A 21,046-nucleotide genomic window follows, 5' to 3' on the forward strand; every position below is an offset into this window, starting at 1 on the left:
CACCAGGCCCCTTGGTCCATGGGATTCTCCAGGCAAGAATACTAGAGTGGGCTGCCATGCCCTTCTCCAGGAGATCTTCCTGATTCAGGGATCAAACCTGCATCCCTTGCATCTCCTGCATTGGCAGGCAGGTTCTTTATCACCAGCACCACCTGGGAAACCCATTTGTCTTACAGGGAATCGAAAAACGCTTAGTGAGGCCACCAAATTCTCTGATCATTTCACCATCCTTCCTTCCCCTGTCTCTCAATGCCTTTTACTTTAAAATTAGTGTAGGGATGACTCCACCATTTGTTCCTCCTTTGATCTCTCTTACCATCTTCAACACCCTTTGTTAATATTTGTATGTTTAACCCACCACCCAAGGTTACAGTTACATGGTAACCAGTTTTTAGTACATGCCTCATCTTATAAATCTTATTTTTAAAGTGAGTGCAACAGTCAAAATCAGTTTGGAATTTTGAAAATTCAATAGATTCATACAAAAAATAGACTGAGTTTGAAATGATACAGCCAAATCACAAGTGTATAGTTAAATTTCTACCAGGGCAATAATAGAACAGGAAAAAAATTTAATCAATTCATCTTGATACTTGTTAGCAGCTATGAACAAAGATATATTGATGTAGTAATAACTACAGACAGGTTATTAAAATTACCTTAGAAACTAAACATATGGTCTTTCCTTGTCCCCTATTAATGTTCGATTGTATGATAACAGCAACACTGCAGATACTACTTAGAGCTGACCCCTACTGCACGTGCACCATAATAACACACACTAGGTGTGCAAACAGCAAGTAGAGTGCTACCCTCTGTAAGGTGCACCCTGGGGACTGATTTGAGTTCTGAGCAAGATTTACTAGGCTCTTGCCTATTTCCATGCTCTAAGCACAGACTAGTAAGAGGGTGGCTACTTATAGGTACAGGTCTGACACAATCCCAAAGTGTTCTTTTCCTAAAGTTGATTGATCTTGGTGGGGAATCAGACTTTGCAACCTCACCCTTGATAATACCATATGTAAAGCCACCATAAAGTTGGTCTAAATCACAAATGAATATATAGACAGAACCACATTGAGTTTTCCACTAAACTGTCTATAAACAGAGATCCAATAGCAAATACCCACAGCATATTCTGCATGAGTCATGTCCTGGCTTAACCATACTCAGTCTCACCAATCGATTCTACAGCACAGGGTTCAGGAGAGAGAAGAGACACACTCTCCAAGTGCATGTAGTTTGGTACACAAGGCAAAGGCCTGCTGCACACTCCCAGACACCCAGAAGCCAAAGCCAGCTGAGGTGGTCGAATGGCATCACCAACTCGACGGACATGAATTTGAGCAAGACCCAGGTGTTGGTGATGGACAGGAAAGCCTGGCGTGCTGCAGTCCATGGGGTCCCAAAGAGTAGGACACGACTGAACGACTGAACGGAAATGGAGTGCTTCCTCCTTCCAAATGTACTGTGGGCACTCCATAAAAAGCATAGTGAAAACCTAATGACCATGATTGGGTACTGTATACCAATTACAAGAAAAAGTATGAGAGGACTGCGACTTTGTACATTATCTTTGTACTCTGTCCTCAGTACTCAAAAGAGTGCCTGGCACAAACAGCAGCTCAATAAGTACTGAAACAAGTGAACACTGACTGCATTATAATCACGACAGTTGCCCAGAAACATTGCCTGAACAAGATACTATTAAGAGAAGTCAGGCTCTATATTAAGACCAGTGGAAGCAAGTTGTGCCTTTGAAACTGGCAAGGCAATACAATCATTTCCCCTCAGTCTTGCACAACAGTTTACAACTTCATCTACTTTAATAGGCCCCATTCTATGATACTAAGACTTGTTCATCAGTGATGAACTTTCTAGGCCTCCACTTAGGAAGCTTACATTTGCATTTTCTATCCCACAGGTGTGAAGTTGCAATGTATCTAAATTCTCAGTTTCCTCTTTGGGGAGGATATATTCCATTCAAAGAGTTGTAAGGGTAACATGTTGTTTACCCTTTGGGGCTTTTGATTTATTTCTAACACCTGCTGCTTAAAAGTCTGTAGGACTGAACTTTTATATGGTTTAAAAAAAAAAAAAAAAAGAAGGAAAAAGACTGAAGCTATTATGAGACTAGCTTTTTCCCAAAGAGCACATATACCTCAAGTCTTCTCTTAATATGTGTATAAGAGCATGTAGGGGTGTACTTTTGTTTGTTTTATTTCAGAACTTCTCTTTCTTGAATTCAGAGCAAGCACTGTGTCTTAAGTAAACAAACAAAATGGGTATGTGCATTTCTTTTCAAGAAACTAATAGGATTTAGGATGAGTTATCACCAGACCTTGCCAGTTTGTACGAATGTGCTAACATGAACACAAAGAGTAAGTTCCAGGTGATAGAAGGAGCTTTAGCTTCATTCTCACTACAGCCCAAACTCTACTTTTATGCGTCTAATTTTAGTTGGGGAAAATCCAACCAGTACTTCTGGATGTGCAAGGCTGTGGAGAATCACAGCCAAGCTCTGTGTGAATCAGTCTGCGTGGCTATGAAGGAACCACGGACTGAACTGAATTTGTCAACTAAATATTTTCTTTTCAACTTCTCCATTGAATTTATCATAAGACTAATATATATTTTTTGATCTATATAAGGATTTTCTTCGAAATATTCCAGGCGGCATATTTTCAGCCACTCTCTATGATAAATGGCTTGATGTTATTGATCAAGGGAATGAGGAGGAGAAAATAACTGCGACCCAGAGGTAATGATGAAATTTTCTCAACTCTGAGAAAATACAACCAACATACTCTTAGGAAAATATCAGCTTATGGTTTACAGCTGTGTCCACTAAAATAATGACCAGTATCAAAAGGTTTCACTTGATCATACCCATGGAAGCCAGTTTGAAAGGAGATGCACGCCTTATTGGTGACATTGTAATTGGTGTTTTTCTGCTAATCTTATTAATATGGAATGCTTGACCATTTTACACCTCCTGAATACACGAAATCGTTGGAGATGAAATCCATTGGTCTAAAAAGAGATGATAAAGAACCAATCTGCCAGCGGTATGATCTTAAATACAAACACATAACTAACCAGAGCAGTTCTTACTGGCTCAGGAATTCAACTCGGTGAAACCTTTTTGTGTGCATTCATGCCTGGAACTGTGAGAATGGACTGTGGACATGGTATAAAAAGAAGTACTTTGTTCTCTGTATTTCCACTTACTGAGCAAAATGACTCGCTTTATTGATAAGTGCCTTTTTCTGTCATTAGGCTGCTAGACCAGCTGCCAAGAGCCAATGTAGTTTTTCTGCGATACCTTTTTGGAGTGTTACACAACATTGAGCAACATTCCTCATCCAATCAGATGACAGCTTATAATTTATCAGTGTGTATCACCCCAAGCATTCTTGGTCTGCTTAATTCTGGCAGCACAGCATTCGAAAACTTCACCAAGAAGGTAATGAGAGCTCTCATTTTTATGCCTTGCAGGGCAGAGTCCCCATTTTGAACCTGAAGTCTGTGGTATTAACTCTGGTGAACCAGTTTAAAGTGCACATTTTAATTACACTGCCTTGGACTGGCAGAGGCCTGCTCTGGTTGGGCATGGGAAGGTGTGTTGCAACTGAGAACAGTCGAGTCACTTCTCCTTTGCCATCCAAGAGATTAAACAATAGAGAGATAAGAGTAGGATGGTGTGATAGAGAAGAACGTGGCTTTGGAGTCTGAGAACCAAGATTCAACTCTCAGCCTAATCACTGAGGGGTGTACAAACCTCCAAACTATGATTTCACCATTACACAATGATGACAACACCCAATACATCTGGTCAGTCTCGGCACATCTTAGGCGGCCTGGGCAATATGAGCACCCAAGGTTCCACACATACCGGCCTCACTCTGCCAGTTCTGGCTCATTCAGGAAAATACTTGGCTTCTATTGTGTCTCTGCTAGAGGATGAGGAGGCTAGTAAAATATTTCAGAACATCCTGACAGAGCCACAACATGCCTAAGAAGATCACAGCTCTTTTCCAAGCTCCCCTGGACAGCAAGTGTGAGGCAAGGCAATGCAGTTAGACAGACAGACATGTTTTCTCTCCAGATGCTTTCTTCCGTCACAAACCCTGCCACCCCACACAGAAACCTCTGCTACCCACGTTTCAGATAGTTCTTCACTGAAGTGAATTTCAAAATTTGTGTTGCATTTGATGCTTTATCAAGTTTAATGAGATGGTATATATAAATTCTATCTCAAGAAAACTAGAAAAAAGTTCAATAAAAATAAACAAAACTTAATAAGAAAATATACATTTTTGTCCCAAACATCCTATGTAGGCTACTTAAAAATCATCCTAGTGTTAAGCATGTAGCAATCATTACAAAATTTTAGCTATCAGACTAGGCCACATATTATAACTTTAGTCCACCGACGAAAAGAATTTTAAAATTTGTGCCCAAAGTACTCTTGAAAGGATTAGTTATTTCTTAGAAAAAGCTGATGCATATATAATATATATATATTTTTTTTAAATCAAGTGAATTTTTCTGACTTCTTTTGCATTTTTTGTGAGAGCCAAGATTCATGTCTGAAATGTGATTTACTATTAGGCCATATGTACAGTAATACCCCATTTTTTGCCCCTCTGTGTTACAGATTTCTTTCATACAATTTCTCATTGAAAACTGTCTCAAGATATTTGGAGAAGATATCACGTCTCTCTTTGGACCGAAGTCAGTGAGTTGTGATAACAGTCATATCACTGACGTCACTGATAACAGTGAGAAGGTTGCAGGTACGTGAATAATGTAACTGGCTTTGATGCAAAAGACAGCAAGGCTGCCAGGGTCAATGGGAGATCTTGGAGTCCAAAGCACATTCTAAGGGCAGTAATTTCCATCCGCTCCAAGACATGGGAAGTTTCCCGCTTGTGAGATCAAAGGAAGGATAAGACTGTTCTGATTTCAAGAAGCTGCTAATACAGCTTTAGAAGACATCATGGTTCGGTTCAGTTCAGTTGCTCAGTCGTGTCTGACTCTTGATGATCCCAAGGACTGTAGTGACCCCAACTCCTTGGGGTCAAGGGCTGCAGCGTGCCAGGCCTCCCTGTCCATCACCAACTCCCGGAGCTTACTTAAACTCATGTCCATCGAATCAGTGATGCCATCCAACCATCTCACCCTGTCTGGTCCCCTTCTGCTCCTGCCTTCAATCTTTCCCAGCATCAGGGATTTTTCCAATGAGCTAGTTCTTTGCATCAGGTGGCCAAAGTATTGGAGTTTCGGCTTCAGCATCAGTCCTTCCAATGAACACCCAGGACTGATCTCCTTTAGTATGGACTGGTTGGATCTCCTCGCAGTCCAAGGGACTCTCAAGAGTCTTCTCCAACACCACAGTCGAAAAGCATCAATTTTTCAGCACTCAGCTTTCTTCACAGTACAACTCTCACATCCATACATGACCACTGGAAAACCATAGCCTTGACCAGACGGACCTTTGTTGGCAAGGTAATGTCTCTGCTTTTTAATGTGCTATCTAGGTTGGTCATAACTTTCCTTCCAAGGAGTAAGCGTCTTTTAATTTCATGGCTGCAATCACCATCCGCAGTGATTTTGGAGCCCCAAAAAATAAAGTCTGACACTGTTTCCACTGTCTCCCCACCTATTTCCCATGAGGTGATGGGACCAGATGCCATGATCTTAGTTTTCTGAATATTGAGCTTTAAGCCAACTTTTTCACTCTCCTCTTTCACTTTCATCAAGAGGCTTTTTAGTTCCTCCTCACCCTCTGCCATAAGGGTGGTGTCATCTGCATATCTGAGGTTATTGATATTTCTCCTGGCAATCTTGATTCCAGCTTGTGCTTCTTCCAGCCCAGCGTTTCTCATGATGTACTCTGCATATAAGTTAAATAAGCAGGGTGACAATGTACAGCCTTGACGTACTCCTTTTCCTATTTGGAACCAGTCTGTTGTTCCGTGTCTAGTTCTAACTGTTGCTTCCTGACCTGCATACAGGTTTCTCAAGAGGCAGGTCAGGTGGTCTGGTATTCCCATCTCCTTCAGAATTTTCCACAGTTTGTTGTGATCCACACGCTCGAAGGCTTTGGCGTAGTCCATAAAGCAGAAGTAGATGTTTTTCTGGAACTCTCTTGCTTTTTCGATGATCCAGTGGATACTGGCAATTTGATCTCTGGTTCCTCTGCCTTTTCAAAACCAGCTTGGATATCTGGAAGTTCTCAGCTCACATATTGCTGAAGCCTGGCTTGGAGAATTTTGAGCATTACTTTACTAGCATGTGAGATGAGTGCAATTGTGCGGTAGTTTGAGCCTTCTTTGGGATTGCCTTTCTTAGGGATTGGAATGAAAACTGACCTTTTCCAGTCCTGTGGCCCCTGCTGAGTTTTCCAAATTTGTTGACATATTGAGTGCAGCACTTTCACAGCATCATCTTTCAGGATTTGAAATAGCTCAACTGGAATTCCATCACATCCACTAGCTCGGTTCGAAGTGATGCTTTCTAAGGCCCACTTGACTTCACATTCCAGGATGTCTGGCTCTACGTGAGTGATCACACCATTGTGATTATCTGGGTCATGAAGGTCTTCTTTGTGCAGTTCTTCTGTGTATTCTTGCCACGTCTTCTTGATATCTTCTGCTTCTGTTAGGTCCATACAATTTCTGTCCTTTCTTGAACCCATCTTTGCATGTAATGTTCCCCTGGTCTCTCTAATTTTCTTGAAGAGATGTCTAGTCTTTCCCATTCTGTGGTTTTCCTCTATTTCTTTGCAGTGATCGCTGAGGAAGGCTTTCTTCTCTCTCCTGGCTATTCTTTGGAACTCTGCATTCAAATGGGAATATCTTTCCTTTTCTCCTTTGCTTTTCGCTTCTCTTCTTTTCACAGCTATTTGTCAGGCCTCCTCAGACAACCATTTTGCCTTTTTGCATTTCTTTTCCATGGGGATGCTCTTGATCCCTGTCTCCTGTACAATGTCACGAACCTCCGTTCATAGTTCATCAGGCTCTCTGTCTATCAGATTTAGTCCCTTAAATCTATTTCTCACTTCCACTCTATAGTCATCAGGGATTTGATTTAGGTCATACCTGAATGGTCTAGTGGTCTTCCCTGCTTTCTTCAGTTTAAGTCTGCATTTGGCAATAAGGAGTTCATGATCTGAGCCACAGTCAGCTCCTGGTCTTGTTTTTGCTGACTGTATAGAGCTTCTCCATCTTTGCCTGCAAAGAATATAATCAATCTGATTTCAGTGTTGACCATCTGGTGATGTCCATGTGTATGTGGTGATGTCTGGCAAAGTCTTTGGTTAGGGCTTTTCTCGGGACAGTTCTCTTTCTCTCTCTCTGGCTATCCCACAGTCCGGGTTGCTATCTCACATTAGCTCCCTCAGATTGCCCTCGGGGCATTCAGGCCCGGTCCTTACTCTAAGCAATGCAGCCCATGCCTCCCGGTTCAGCCCCCACTTGCTGGTGGTGGATGCCAGCGTCTGGGCAACTTTTCTGCTGGAAGCTGCCATTGGGCACATAATCTGTGGGTTTTATTTATTTATATATTTATTTTTCCTCCCGGTTACGTTGTCCTCTGAGATTCCAAAACTCCCCACAGACCCGCTATGAGAGTGTTTCCTGGTGTTTGGAAACTTCTGCTCTTTTAAGACTCCCTTCCCAGGACGGATCTCTGTCCCTGCCTCTTTTGTCTCCCTTTTTATCTTTTATATTTTGTCCTACCTCCTCTCAAAAACAATGGGCTGCCTTTCTGGGTGCCTGATGTCCTCTGCCAGCATTCAGAAGTTGTTTCGTGGAATTTGCTCAGCGTTCAAATGTTCTTCGGATGAATTTGTGAGGGACAAAGTGGTCTCCCCGTCCTATTCCTCTGCAATCGTAGGACCACCCCTGAGACTTGAACTCTCGAGTCTATCTCCACAGCAAGCTCACTTTCCATTCTGCTTCAGAGCCAGGCTGCGAATGGAACTGGACTAAATATTTATGTGTTTGTTTTTTTTGTTTAAATCTTTCCTCTCATTATCCCTGCTACCCTGCTACCATTCCAATATTGTCCCATTTATATTTCTTCCTCTGAATAAAATGTCTCACTAACTTAAGAAGTATTGGGGCCAGAAGAGAATTTCTACTTAAAGTATTTTTATTCTCATAATTGTTATTCTATACCCACAAAGTTTCAACATTTCACTTTTTAACATTCAAACCCTAATTTGACCATGAGGAAACACTAACCTAAATCTTGTTAGGATTGTTTAAAAAAGATGAGGTTATAAAGTTAAACTGTTTACCAGTCCCTGGCAACCCACTCCAGTATTATTATCCGGGAAATCCCGTAGACAGGAGCCTGATAGGCGACAGTCCACAGCGTTGCAAGAGTTGGACACGACTGAACAACTGAGCACCATACTTTTCGTGGCTACAGTATGTACGTTTATTGGTCACAGAGCCAACAAGAACTCTAACACCAACCAATGAGGATTACGAAAGGGCCATCTAGGCCTGAAAATAAAAGTATAGGGCTTAATGTCTATTTTGCTTTCCATCTATGCTCATAGAGTACCTGGACGTATAGCTTTGTAGCAACTGATGGAGTGTTCTTCCTGAGCATTCTTATTAAAGCTGAACAATGAATGAATACATTTGGAATCCATGAATACCTTTGGGTAGTTTTAGAAATAAAATAATCAGGTTAAGAGCAGGGACACCAGGGTGCATAAAGCAACTCAACCCATATAAACATGTATCCTTTTAACATTTGTACATATTAATTAGGAGAATCTCTTCCTGAATTTAGGAATGCATTTGCTTTCTTCATCATCTCCTTTTAAAATGATGGCGGTATGATGTCAAGGCAGGAAGAGCCTAAGGCAAAGTGATGACATTCCTTCAGGAATGCACACCTTCTGGAGGCTGCAAAATCAAATGGAGAATGGAGGTGGGGTCTGCTTGTGGGGGAGCTGACTGATGTCTAGGCTGCCTTAGGCCCTTTGAAGGAGGGAAATTACCTTTATTAAGGCTGCTATGTGACATGTCTTGCACGGAGTAGTACATTATGTTATGTAGTCCAGCGAGGTGTAAGTAGCATCATTTATGTTAAGTTGGAGCAAACTGAAGCTCAAAGAGCTTCAGGTAACTTATCCCATTAGGAGGCAGAATGGGAGCCTTCTGGTTCTCTCACCCGGCACCACAAGTGGCTCACCCACTTGAATGGACATGGTGATGCACTCACTATGTCTCAGAAAAGCCAAGTGGATGGGCATTTTAAAACATGTGGTTACATTCTTCTGTTTATTTTTCTACAACTTGGCTCCTCTATTGACTTCTGTAGCTGGCTATTTAAACAGGTTATTTAAGGAAATATTAAGCAGGTTTATTGAGCAAATATCAGGAAAACATTTATAGCTGGGCACGAGAAACTTTGAACTCAATTTTTCATTGCTGATCACTCTTTCTTGGAAAAGCCCTTCATTGCATTCCTTTGACAGGGGCTGTTGGTAGTTAAAATTCATCTTTGGGTTAGCTGAGGAAGGTGTTACAGAAAAATGGCCACCTGTAATCTTACCACATAGTCTGCGTTTAATGACTACTTCCCAAGGACCGTGAGGGCAGGAAGTCATCCTTGGAGCTGACTGAGGGGTGTGGCCTCCCAGAGAAGAGGTCCAGAGGCTGACTGAAACCCCGGGGTCAGGCAGGATGTCTCATGAAAGGCGATTCTCTTGATGAGAGAAAATTGGGCATGACTGGGTACTCAGAAAGCCAAACAGGAAATTGAACAGAGGGAGGAAACTTACTACAAAAGTAAATGATAACCAAATGCTGCTTGATTTGAATGTTAAATATGTTTGGCTTTTAAAATGAGATCTGATACCAGAATCCACTGATAATACTTAACTTTAGGAAACCTGTATAGCTACAGGTTAAGTGCCTCATGACACAGGGCAAAGGGAATAGACAGCACTGTCTGGGGAACACTGTCACAGGGAGAATCAACCCTGAGTCTGATCCCGCCTCTAGGTTTAACTACTGGTTTGCAGAATATGGGGAAGAAGAACATGTTAACACTACAAGGAGGCAATTAGTCTGTTTCAGAATGTGGGGAATTCTATATAACAAATGGTTCCGTTTCTCTCTTTGAGCCACTGCAATGAACATGCTGCTGACTCTAAGGGGTGGAAATCAGGCTAAATAAGCTAAACTACTACTAGTGAAAATCTCTCTCCTATATTCGATTCAGACAAGAAGACAGTTAGCAAGAGTTCTGTCAAAACCTGGGCCTTTTGGTGTAGCTCCAGGACTCGCGAGGACAACCAACACCCACCTCTACCACCCACAAAGCCAAAACAGCTCTTTGGAGCTCCTCTTGAGGATGTATGTGATAATGACAGCCTGCCCACCCCAATTCTGGTAGGTCTTATTTTGGTTTTCTGTAACCCTCCTGAGGAGGGGAGTTCTGAGAGATCAAGTGTTCTCTTCCAAATCTACCCCCAAATGAAGAAGTCTGGCTTTGTCTGATAAGTTTCATAATATTACTTCAAAGAATAAGGTCTGATTTAGGTACTGCAGAGTTACAAGGCAAATACCAGATGAAAAGGTACTCTCATCCATTCCACTGATTTCAACAAAGACCCACCTATACTGGCTCAGGCCAGTTAAAATGGACTCTGTAAGGTAAGGGAGTCAGAGAAGGCGAGGTTGGGAGAAAGCATGAGACCAGCACTTGACAGGAACAGATCACCTTTAACGAGGCGAGAAGGGGCAGCAGTCAGAGGAGTGAGCTGCTGCACCACCCCAAGAAAAGAGTGAGCATGTACAGGCCTGTATGTGGAAAGCTACTGTCCTAACGGGGCCTGTTCGCCAAGGTTGTTCAGAGCAGTTCTCTCTCACACAGCTGGGGCAAGGAATTTCAGAGACTGGCCAGAGGCTGGGACCAGCTGGGAGCTGGGCGTAATCAACCTAATGTCCATGTTTTTCTTCGGGTGACAGAGTTCTTTATATTGCATAGAACGGTGGGGAGGACCTGGAGGGGAATTTTAACTCCAGGCTATTTTGAGCTGTGTAACTTTCCTTCAGACTCTGTGTGTAAGAATGTCTGAGGGTCCACTTCATCCTCATATGGTCTCCTGGTCTCCTCCCTTGAAGTCGACACTCGTCTCAAGTCTCCTTCAGCTGAGTCTACTCCGCCTTATGACTCAAAATGTCTCACACGGATTTGATTTGTAACTCAAGTGTTTAAGCATAAAGTACTCATCCTCTGGCAAAAAATGAATCATTTGAGCCTGACAGAATGTGTCAAAAGAAAGTCACAGAGTTTGGACTGTGCTTTATCAAATTAGTACATTGAACTGTAAGCATTAACACTTGTTCACTGTCCACTATCTCTCCACGCACTACACTAGATGCAGGGAATTTTATGGTAGATATGAAGAAATTTGTCATCCAAGTTATGTGCTAGCACTACCCCAGACCTGTGTCTTTCACAGAAAATTTAGGGGGCAGCTATGATTATCATCACCCCCACTTCATAAATGAAAAACAAAAGAGCCACACCCAAGTATGTGCTATGCTTAAAGTCACACAGTGGATAAGTAGCAGAACAGATTTCCACATTCCTTGAAAAACCTGGCTCCAATATCTGTTATCTCTCTACTCTGCAGACAGCAGAGGATATTAAAATACAGAAAAAGGAACTAGAAAGGCTGATGAGAAAGAAATGTCGTCGGAGAAGGAGGAGAGGCATATTGAGCCTGATTTTGAGGGGAGGGAATACAGGAAATAGGAATGAATGGGGTGGACAGTCCCTGAAAGGGGAATACACAAATGGAGCATGAATATGGCAAAAAGATTTCCACACTTAGGGAAGAGCATCTATAACAGGGAATAATGAGAAAGGAGCGGTGAAGGAGGAGAGGGTGAATCTACAAAGGCCTCAAAGCAGAGACGTTTAACACGGTAAATTCATTAAACGGAAAATCTGATTACACAAGTGTTTAAAATGTCTCAGGGTATGAATGCCAAATCGATTGTTGGGTAGAAAATATATTTAGAGACACTGAAGAAAAAATTTCAAATTGACTTCGGTCCAGTTCTAGCACTGTACCCTCATACACCACAGCTCTGTCAAAAGAGGAGCAAGCTTGTGCTCTGGGCTTGTAGATATGAAATGTCCCATACTTTTCTTTTCTTTCCTTCCCTATAGGATATGCTTTCCTTTATCAACCAAAACGGGCCGTTTACAGAAGGCATCTTCGGAAAATCAGGCAAAATACAATCATGCCGAGCCCTAAAGAAGAAACTAAACTCTGGGGACAAAGTGAACTTGGATGATGAGTCCATTCTTGTGGTAGCATCCACCTTAAAGGTAAGGAACATTTGAGCATTATCCACACACAGAGGAAATCTGAAGCTGTATGACTGGTCCTTCATTACGACTGCCCAAGAAACATAAGAGGCATAAGAGAGGAAGGATTTGAAAAAGTGAAAAACACTTCACAAAGCCAAAAGTGAAGGAAGGTACCCCAAAGATGATAAGCCCCACATATTAGATATTTTCCTTTTTCATTGCACATCTTGACTCCTGAACACTCCATGCAAAAGAATAATAATAAATTTCAAAATACACACTTACACATAGAGTGTTTACCAAAACAAGCTTCCTGCTTTTCATGACTTCCTCATCATCTTTTAACGAAGGCAGCATTTCCAAAATAAAATTTACATTAAGCTTTTGGAAATAGTTAACAGAAGTAACTTCCCAAGGGGCTCAGACAGTAAAGAATCCGCCTGCAATGTGGGAGACCTGGGTTCCATTCCTGGGTTGGAAGGATCCCTGGAAAAGGGACTGGCATACCGACTCCAGTATTCTTGCCTGGAGAATCCCATGGACAGAGGAGTCCGGCAGGCTATATAGTCCATGGGGTGGCACAGAGTCAGACACGGCTGAAGCAACTCAGCATGGATGCAAGACTGATGGTTACTTACTGTGGTAAACTCGTGTGTGTGTGTGTGTGTGTGTGTGTGTGTGTGTGTGTTAGTCACCTAGTTGCTTCCGACTCTCTGTGATCCCATGGACTGTAGCCCACCAGGCCCCTTGGTCCATGGGATTCTCCAGGCAAGAATACTAGAGTGGGCTGCCATGCCCTTCTCCAGGAGATCTTCCTGATTCAGGGATCAAACCTGCATCCCTTGCATCTCCTGCATTGGCAGGCAGGTTCTTTATCACCAGCACCACCTGGGAAACCCATTTGTCTTACAGGGAATCGAAAAACGCTTAGTGAGGCCACCAAATTCTCTGATCATTTCACCATCCTTCCTTCCCCTGTCTCTCAATGCCTTTTACTTTAAAATTAGTGTAGGGATGACTCCACCATTTGTTCCTCCTTTGATCTCTCTTACCATCTTCAACACCCTTTGTTAATATTTGTATGTTTAACCCACCACCCAAGGTTACAGTTACATGGTAACCAGTTTTTAGTACATGCCTCATCTTATAAATCTTATTTTTAAAGTGAGTGCAACAGTCAAAATCAGTTTGGAATTTTGAAAATTCAATAGATTCATACAAAAAATAGACTGAGTTTGAAATGATACAGCCAAATCACAAGTGTATAGTTAAATTTCTACCAGGGCAATAATAGAACAGGAAAAAAATTTAATCAATTCATCTTGATACTTGTTAGCAGCTATGAACAAAGATATATTGATGTAGTAATAACTACAGACAGGTTATTAAAATTACCTTAGAAACTAAACATATGGTCTTTCCTTGTCCCCTATTAATGTTCGATTGTATGATAACAGCAACACTGCAGATACTACTTAGAGCTGACCCCTACTGCACGTGCACCATAATAACACACACTAGGTGTGCAAACAGCAAGTAGAGTGCTACCCTCTGTAAGGTGCACCCTGGGGACTGATTTGAGTTCTGAGCAAGATTTACTAGGCTCTTGCCTATTTCCATGCTCTAAGCACAGACTAGTAAGAGGGTGGCTACTTATGGGTACAGGTCTGACACAATCCCAAAGTGTTCTTTTCCTAAAGTTGATTGATCTTGGTGGGGAATCAGACTTTGCAACCTCAGCCTTGATAATACCATATGTAAAGCCACCATAAAGTTGGTCTAAATCACAAATGAATATATAGACAGAACCACATTGAGTTTTCCACTAAACTGTCTATAAACAGAGATCCAATAGCAAATACCCACAGCATATTCTGCATGAGTCATGTCCTGGCTTAACCATACTCAGTCTCACCAATCGATTCTACAGCACAGGGTTCAGGAGAGAGAAGAGACACACTCTCCAAGTGCATGTAGTTTGGTACACAAGGCAAAGGCCTGCTGCACACTCCCAGACACCCAGAAGCCAAAGCCAGCTGAGGTGGTCGAATGGCATCACCAACTCGACGGACATGAATTTGAGCAAGACCCAGGTGTTGGTGATGGACAGGAAAGCCTGGCGTGCTGCAGTCCATGGGGTCCCAAAGAGTAGGACACGACTGAACGACTGAACGGAAATGGAGTGCTTCCTCCTTCCAAATGTACTGTGGGCACTCCATAAAAAGCATAGTGAAAACCTAATGACCATGATTGGGTACTGTATACCAATTACAAGAAAAAGTATGAGAGGACTGCGACTTTGTACATTATCTTTGTACTCTGTCCTCAGTACTCAAAAGAGTGCCTGGCACAAACAGCAGCTCAATAAGTACTGAAACAAGTGAACACTGACTGCATTAAAATCACGACAGTTGCCCAGAAACATTGCCTGAACAAGATACTATTAAGAGAAGTCAGGCTCTATATTAAGACCAGTGGAAGCAAGTTGTGCCTTTGAAACTGGCAAGGCAATACAATCATTTCCCCTCAGTCTTGCACAACAGTTTACAACTTCATCTACTTTAATAGGCCCCATTCTATGATACTAAGACTTGTTCATCAGTGATGAACTTTCTAGGCCTCCACTTAGGAAGCTTACATTTGCATTTTCTATCCCACAGGTGTGAAGTTGCAATGTATCTAAATTCTCAGTTTCCTCTTTGGGGAGGATATATTCCATTCAAAGAGTTGTAAGGGTAACATGTTGTTTACCCTTTGGGGCTTTTGATTTATTTCTAACACCTGCTGCTTAAAAGTCTGTAGGACTGAACTTTTATATGGTTTAAAAAAAAAAAAAAAAAGAAGGAAAAAGACTGAAGCTATTATGAGACTAGCTTTTTCCCAAAGAGCACATATACCTCAAGTCTTCTCTTAATATGTGTATAAGAGCATGTAGGGGTGTACTTTTGTTTGTTTTATTTCAGAACTTCTCTTTCTTGAATTCAGAGCAAGCACTGTGTCTTAAGTAAACAAACAAAATGGGTATGTGCATTTCTTTTCAAGAAACTAATAGGATTTAGGATGAGTTATCACCAGACCTTGCCAGTTTGTACGAATGTGCTAACATGAACACAAAGAGTAAGTTCCAGGTGATAGAAGGAGCTTTAGCTTCATTCTCACTACAGCCCAAACTCTACTTTTATGCGTCTAATTTTAGTTGGGGAAAATCCAACCAGTACTTCTGGATGTGCAAGGCTGTGGAGAATCACAGCCAAGCTCTGTGTGAATCAGTCTGCGTGGCTATGAAGGAACCACGGACTGAACTGAATTTGTCAACTAAATATTTTCTTTTCAACTTCTCCATTGAATTTATCATAAGACTAATATATATTTTTTGATCTATATAAGGATTTTCTTCGAAATATTCCAGGAGGCATATTTTCAGCCACTCTCTATGATAAATGGCTTGATGTTATTGATCAAGGGAATGAGGAGGAGAAAATAACTGCGACCCAGAGGTAATGATGAAATTTTCTCAACTCTGAGAAAATACAACCAACATACTCTTAGGAAAATATCAGCTTATGGTTACAGCTGTGTCCACTAAAATAATGACCAGTATCAAAAGGTTTCACTTGATCATACCCATGGAAGCCAGTTTGAAAGGAGATGCACGCCTTATTGGTGACATTGTAATTGGTGTTTTTCTGCTAATCTTATTAATATGGAATGCTTGACCATTTTACACCTCCTGAATACACGAAATCGTTGGAGATGAAATCCATTGGTCTAAAAAGAGATGATAAAGAACCAATCTGCCAGCGGTATGATCTTAAATACAAACACTTAACTAACCAGAGCAGTTCTTACTGGCTCAGGAATTCAACTCGGTGAAACCTTTTTGTGTGCATTCATGCCTGGAACTGTGAGAATGGACTGTGGACATGGTATAAAAAGAAGTACTTTGTTCTCTGTATTTCCACTTACTGAGCAAAATGACTCGCTTTATTGATAAGTGCCTTTTTCTGTCATTAGGCTGCTAGACCAGCTGCCAAGAGCCAATGTAGTTTTTCTGCGATACCTTTTTGGAGTGTTACACAACATTGAGCAACATTCCTCATCCAATCAGATGACAGCTTATAATTTATCAGTGTGTATCACCCCAAGCATTCTTGGTCTGCTTAATTCTGGCAGCACAGCATTCGAAAACTTCACCAAGAAGGTAATGAGAGCTCTCATTTTTATGCCTTGCAGGGCAGAGTCCCCATTTTGAACCTGAAGTCTGTGGTATTAACTCTGGTGAACCAGTCATTTAAAGTGCACATTTTAATTACACTGCCTTGGACTGGCAGAGGCCTGCTCTGGTTGGGCATGGGAAGGTGTGTTGCAACTGAGAACAGTCGAGTCACTTCTCCTTTGCCATCCAAGAGATTAAACAATAGAGAGATAAGAGTAGGATGGTGTGATAGAGAAGAACGTGGCTTTGGAGTCTGAGAACCAAGATTCAACTCTCAGCCTAATCATTGAGGGGTGTACAAACCTCCAAACTATGATTTCACCATTACACAATGATGACAACACCCAATACATCTGGTCAGTCTCGGCACATCTTAGGCGGCCTGGGCAATATGAGCACCCAAGGTTCCACACATACCGGCCTCACTCTGCCAGTTCTGGCTCATTCAGGAAAATACTTGGCTTCTATTGTGTCTCTGCTAGAGGATGAGGAGGCTAGTAAAATATTTCAGAACATCCTGACAGAGCCACAACATGCCTAAGAAGATCACAGCTCTTTTCCAAGCTCCCCTGGACAGCAAGTGTGAGGCAAGGCAATGCAGTTAGACAGACAGACATGTTTTCTCTCCAGATGCTTTCTTCCGTCACAAACCCCGCCACCCCACACAGAAACCTCTGCTACCCACGTTTCAGATAGTTCTTCACTGAAGTGAATTTCAAAATTTGTGTTGCATTTGATGCTTTATCAAGTTTAATGAGATGGTATATATAAATTCTATCTCAAGAAAACTAGAAAAAAGTTCAATAAAAATAAATAAAACTTAATAAGAAAATATACATTTTTGTCCCAAACATCCTATGTAGGCTACTTAAAAATCATCCTAGTGTTAAGCATGTAGCAATCATTACAAAATTTTAGCTATCAGACTAGGCCACATATTATAACTTTAGTCCACCGACGAAAAGAATTTTAAAATTTGTGCCGAAAGTATTCTTGAAAGGATTAGTTATTTCTTAGAAAAAGCTGATGCATATATAATATATACCTATTGTTTAAATCAAGTGAATTTTTCTGACTTCTTTTGCATTTTTTGTGAGAGCCAAGATTCATGTATGAAATGTGATTTACTATTAGGCCATATGTACAGTAATACCCCATTCTTTGCCCCTCTTTGTTACAGATTTCTTTCATACAATTTCTCATTGAAAACTGTCTCAAGATATTTGGAGAAGATATCACGTCTCTCTTTGGACCGAAGTCAGTGAGTTGTGATAACAGTCATATCACTGACGTCACTGATAACAGTGAGAAGGTTGCAGGTACGTGAATAATGTAACTGGCTTTGATGCAAAAGACAGCAAGGCTGCCAGGGTCAATGGGAGATCTTGGAGTCCAAAGCACATTCTAAGGGCAGTAATTTCCATCCGCTCCAAGACATGGGAAGTTTCCCACTTGTGAGATCAAAGGAAGGATAAGACTGTTCTGATTTCAAGAAGCTACTAATACAGCTTTAGAAGACATCATGGTTCAGTTCAGTTCAGTTGCTCAGTCGGGTCCGACTCTTTATGATCCCAAGGACTGCAGTGACCCCAGCTCGTTGGGGTCAAGGGCTGCAGCGTGCCAGGCCTCCCTGTCCATCACCAACTCCCGGAGCTTACTTAAACTCATGTCCATCGAATCAGTGATGCCATCCAACCATCTCACCCTATCTGGTCCCCTTCTCCTCCTGCCTTCAATCTTTCCCAGCATCAGGGATTTTTCCAATGAGTTAGTTCTTTGCATCAGGTGGCCAAAGTATTGGAGTTTTGGCTTCAGCATCAGTCCTTCCAATGAACACCCAGGACTGATCTCCTTTAAGATGGACTGATTTCTTTAGAATGGACTGATTCCTTTAGGATGGACTGAGTTCTTTAGGATGTACTGATTTCTTTAGAATGGATTGATTCCTTTAGGATGTACTGATTTCTTTAGAATGGGCTGATTCCTTTAGGATGGACTGATTTCTTTAGGATGGACTGATGGACTGATTAGAAAGAACTGATTTCCTTTAGGATGAACTGGTTGAATCTCCTTGCAGTCCAAGGGACTCTCAAGAGTCTTCTCCAACACCACAGTTCAAAATGGACATCCCAGTAATATATCACATTTTGAAATTTTTAAAATAAAACTTTAAATAAAACTCATATATAAAAGACGTGCTCTGGCTGAACCTGGAGTGAGCGGCCCAGGGCACTGCCTGGTTTATTCCCCTCTCCTTTCTTTTTCTGGTCAGTGGTCCCTGAGGCACTGCAAGTTTCTAGTGCCTTTGCAATAGGTTGAAAAAAACCAGCATCACTGACAAAAAAAGGACTAATGTCAAAAATATTTTCCAGAGTAGAAACTCTCGTACCAGTATTTACCAGTTGCATTAACTTTGGCCAATTATTCTAGATCAGTTTCAGTTCCTTCATCTCTAAGTTGTTAATGAAAAATACCTAAATCTTAGGATTTCTCTAAAGATTAAGATAATTGATGTAAAATAAATCTGTAAAGAAGCAATTAATAGGTCTAGCAGAAGTTCTCATGAGATTAGAGTTAGTACTACTTGAGCCTAGATAATCGCAGCTTCCTGGTAGCAGTTCATTCTTATAAGGCAGCATTTAGCTTCAGAACCTGAGGGCATGAATCATGAGTCCCTTTATATTTTTAATACCTCTTGGTTTTATGACACTTATCTCATTGCTTTGAGGAAATCTTTACGACAATCCATTTAGATGAGTCTATGCTCAACATTCAGAAAACTGAGATCATGGCATCTGGTCCCATCACTTCATGGGAAATAGATGGGGAGACAGTGGAAACAGTGTCAGACTTTTATTTTGGGGGGTTCCAAAATCACTGCAGATGGTGATTGCAGCCATGAAATTAAAAGATGCTTACTCCTTGGAAGGAAAGTTATAACCAACCTAGATAGCATATTAAAAAGCAGAGACATTACTTTGCCAACAAAGGTCCATCTAGTCAAGGCCATGGTTTTTCCAGTGGTCATGTATGGATGTGAGAGTCGGACTGTGAGGAAAGCTGAGCACCGAAAAATTGATGCTTTTGAACTATGGTGTTGGAGAAGACTCTTGAGAGTCCCTTGGACTGCAAGGAGATCCAACCGGTCCATCCTAAAGAAGATCAGTCCTGGGTGTTCACTGAAAGGACTGATCTGAAGCTGAAACTCCAATACTTTGGCCACCTCATGCGAAGAGTTGACTCATTGGAAAAGACCCTGATGCTGGGAGGGATTGGGGGCAGGAGGAAAAGGGGATGACAGAGGATGAAATGGCTGGATGGCATCACCGACTAGATGGACATGAGTTTGAGTAAACTCTGGGAGTTGGTGATGGACAGGGAGGCCTGGCATGCTCCGATTCAGGGGGTTGCAAAGAGTCAGACATGACTGAGCAACTGAATACCTGAGAAACTAGGACTGAACTGAACTGATTACCTAAGAATACGTTCAAACTAAGACAACTGTTTGCTTTCATTTCATCAGTGACAACAGAACAACCTCTTGAATCCAAGCCAGTGAGAGTGACAGTGATTTACAGAAAGGCACAACTGCAGTATAATGCCATGACCTCATCAAGGATGGGTCCATCCACTGACCTGTCTACAGTTTTCTAAGTTCCTGAAGATTACAGTGCCCATAAGCACAGTTTACCCTTCCTTTTTCTTTATCTTATAATATCTTACTTGAGAACACTTTTTTACAAAACATTTGCATGATTTTGTTGAGATTGAATTAAACAATCACATCTCATCCAGAAATAAATGAATTTCCTGGCACAAGAATGAACATGAGGCACTTAAACCAAGAGAACCACTTTGGATCATTCAGTGAAAAATAAGACCTTTCAAGGTCCCAGCTTATACCATTTCAGTTTTTCTTGATCCCATATATCCATATTTGAGAAAATATTCCCTCCAAAATATCTCTTCTTTCATTCCTACCATATTATATTGCATTTTTGTACTGTACTGTACATTTTTATATCGATGCAATAAAAATAGGTTAAACCACCATTTCATTTGCTTATGATTCATTTTAACACTTCGGGAGATGCTCAACTGGCAGTTTGGGTCTCAACTAAGATCACTTACGAACCTGTAATCAGTTGGCAGCTCAGCTAGAGTAATCTACGTGTCTGCTGTTTGAAGCTGGCTCTGGGCTGATCCCCACGTCTTCAACAAGCAAACCGGCCTACTTCATATGGTAGAAGAAGAGTTGCCAACAGCAACAGGGGATTTTCAAGAGTCAATGTAGAAGAGTGCTCCACAGAAGACTACAAAGACAATGAGTTATTCACTATTTACTGAGGAACGTAAGGGAGTTCCAGAAAAACGTCTGTGTCTGCTTCACTGACTATGCTAAAGCCTTTGACTGTATCTATCCATGGTGCTCAGCTGTTTCAGTTGTGTCCAACTTTTTGCAACCCTATG

At 41.5% G+C, this 21,046-nt stretch overlaps 1 protein-coding gene across 1 annotated transcript in view; it reads left to right on the forward strand.

Annotated features, from left to right (window-relative positions):
- LOC122673215 overlaps positions 1–20,257 on the forward strand; it is a 37,561-nt gene extending 17,304 nt beyond the window's left edge. Inside the window, exons 8-16 of the mRNA XM_043870741.1 lie at positions 2,652–2,761; positions 3,280–3,466; positions 4,661–4,799; positions 10,255–10,424; positions 12,217–12,378; positions 15,748–15,857; positions 16,375–16,561; positions 17,757–17,895; positions 20,100–20,257. Coding sequence (XP_043726676.1) covers positions 2,652–2,761; positions 3,280–3,466; positions 4,661–4,799; positions 10,255–10,424; positions 12,217–12,378; positions 15,748–15,857; positions 16,375–16,561; positions 17,757–17,895; positions 20,100–20,230 — 1,335 coding nt within the window. The 3' untranslated portion in view covers positions 20,231–20,257. The remainder of the gene's footprint in view (positions 1–2,651; positions 2,762–3,279; positions 3,467–4,660; positions 4,800–10,254; positions 10,425–12,216; positions 12,379–15,747; positions 15,858–16,374; positions 16,562–17,756; positions 17,896–20,099) is intronic.
- Positions 20,258–21,046: the final 789 nt, after the last annotated feature.

The sequence above is a fragment of the Cervus elaphus genome, chromosome 17 (genome assembly GCF_910594005.1).
Source record: "Cervus elaphus chromosome 17, mCerEla1.1, whole genome shotgun sequence".
In the NCBI taxonomy this organism is placed as follows: domain Eukaryota; kingdom Metazoa; phylum Chordata; class Mammalia; order Artiodactyla; family Cervidae; genus Cervus; species Cervus elaphus.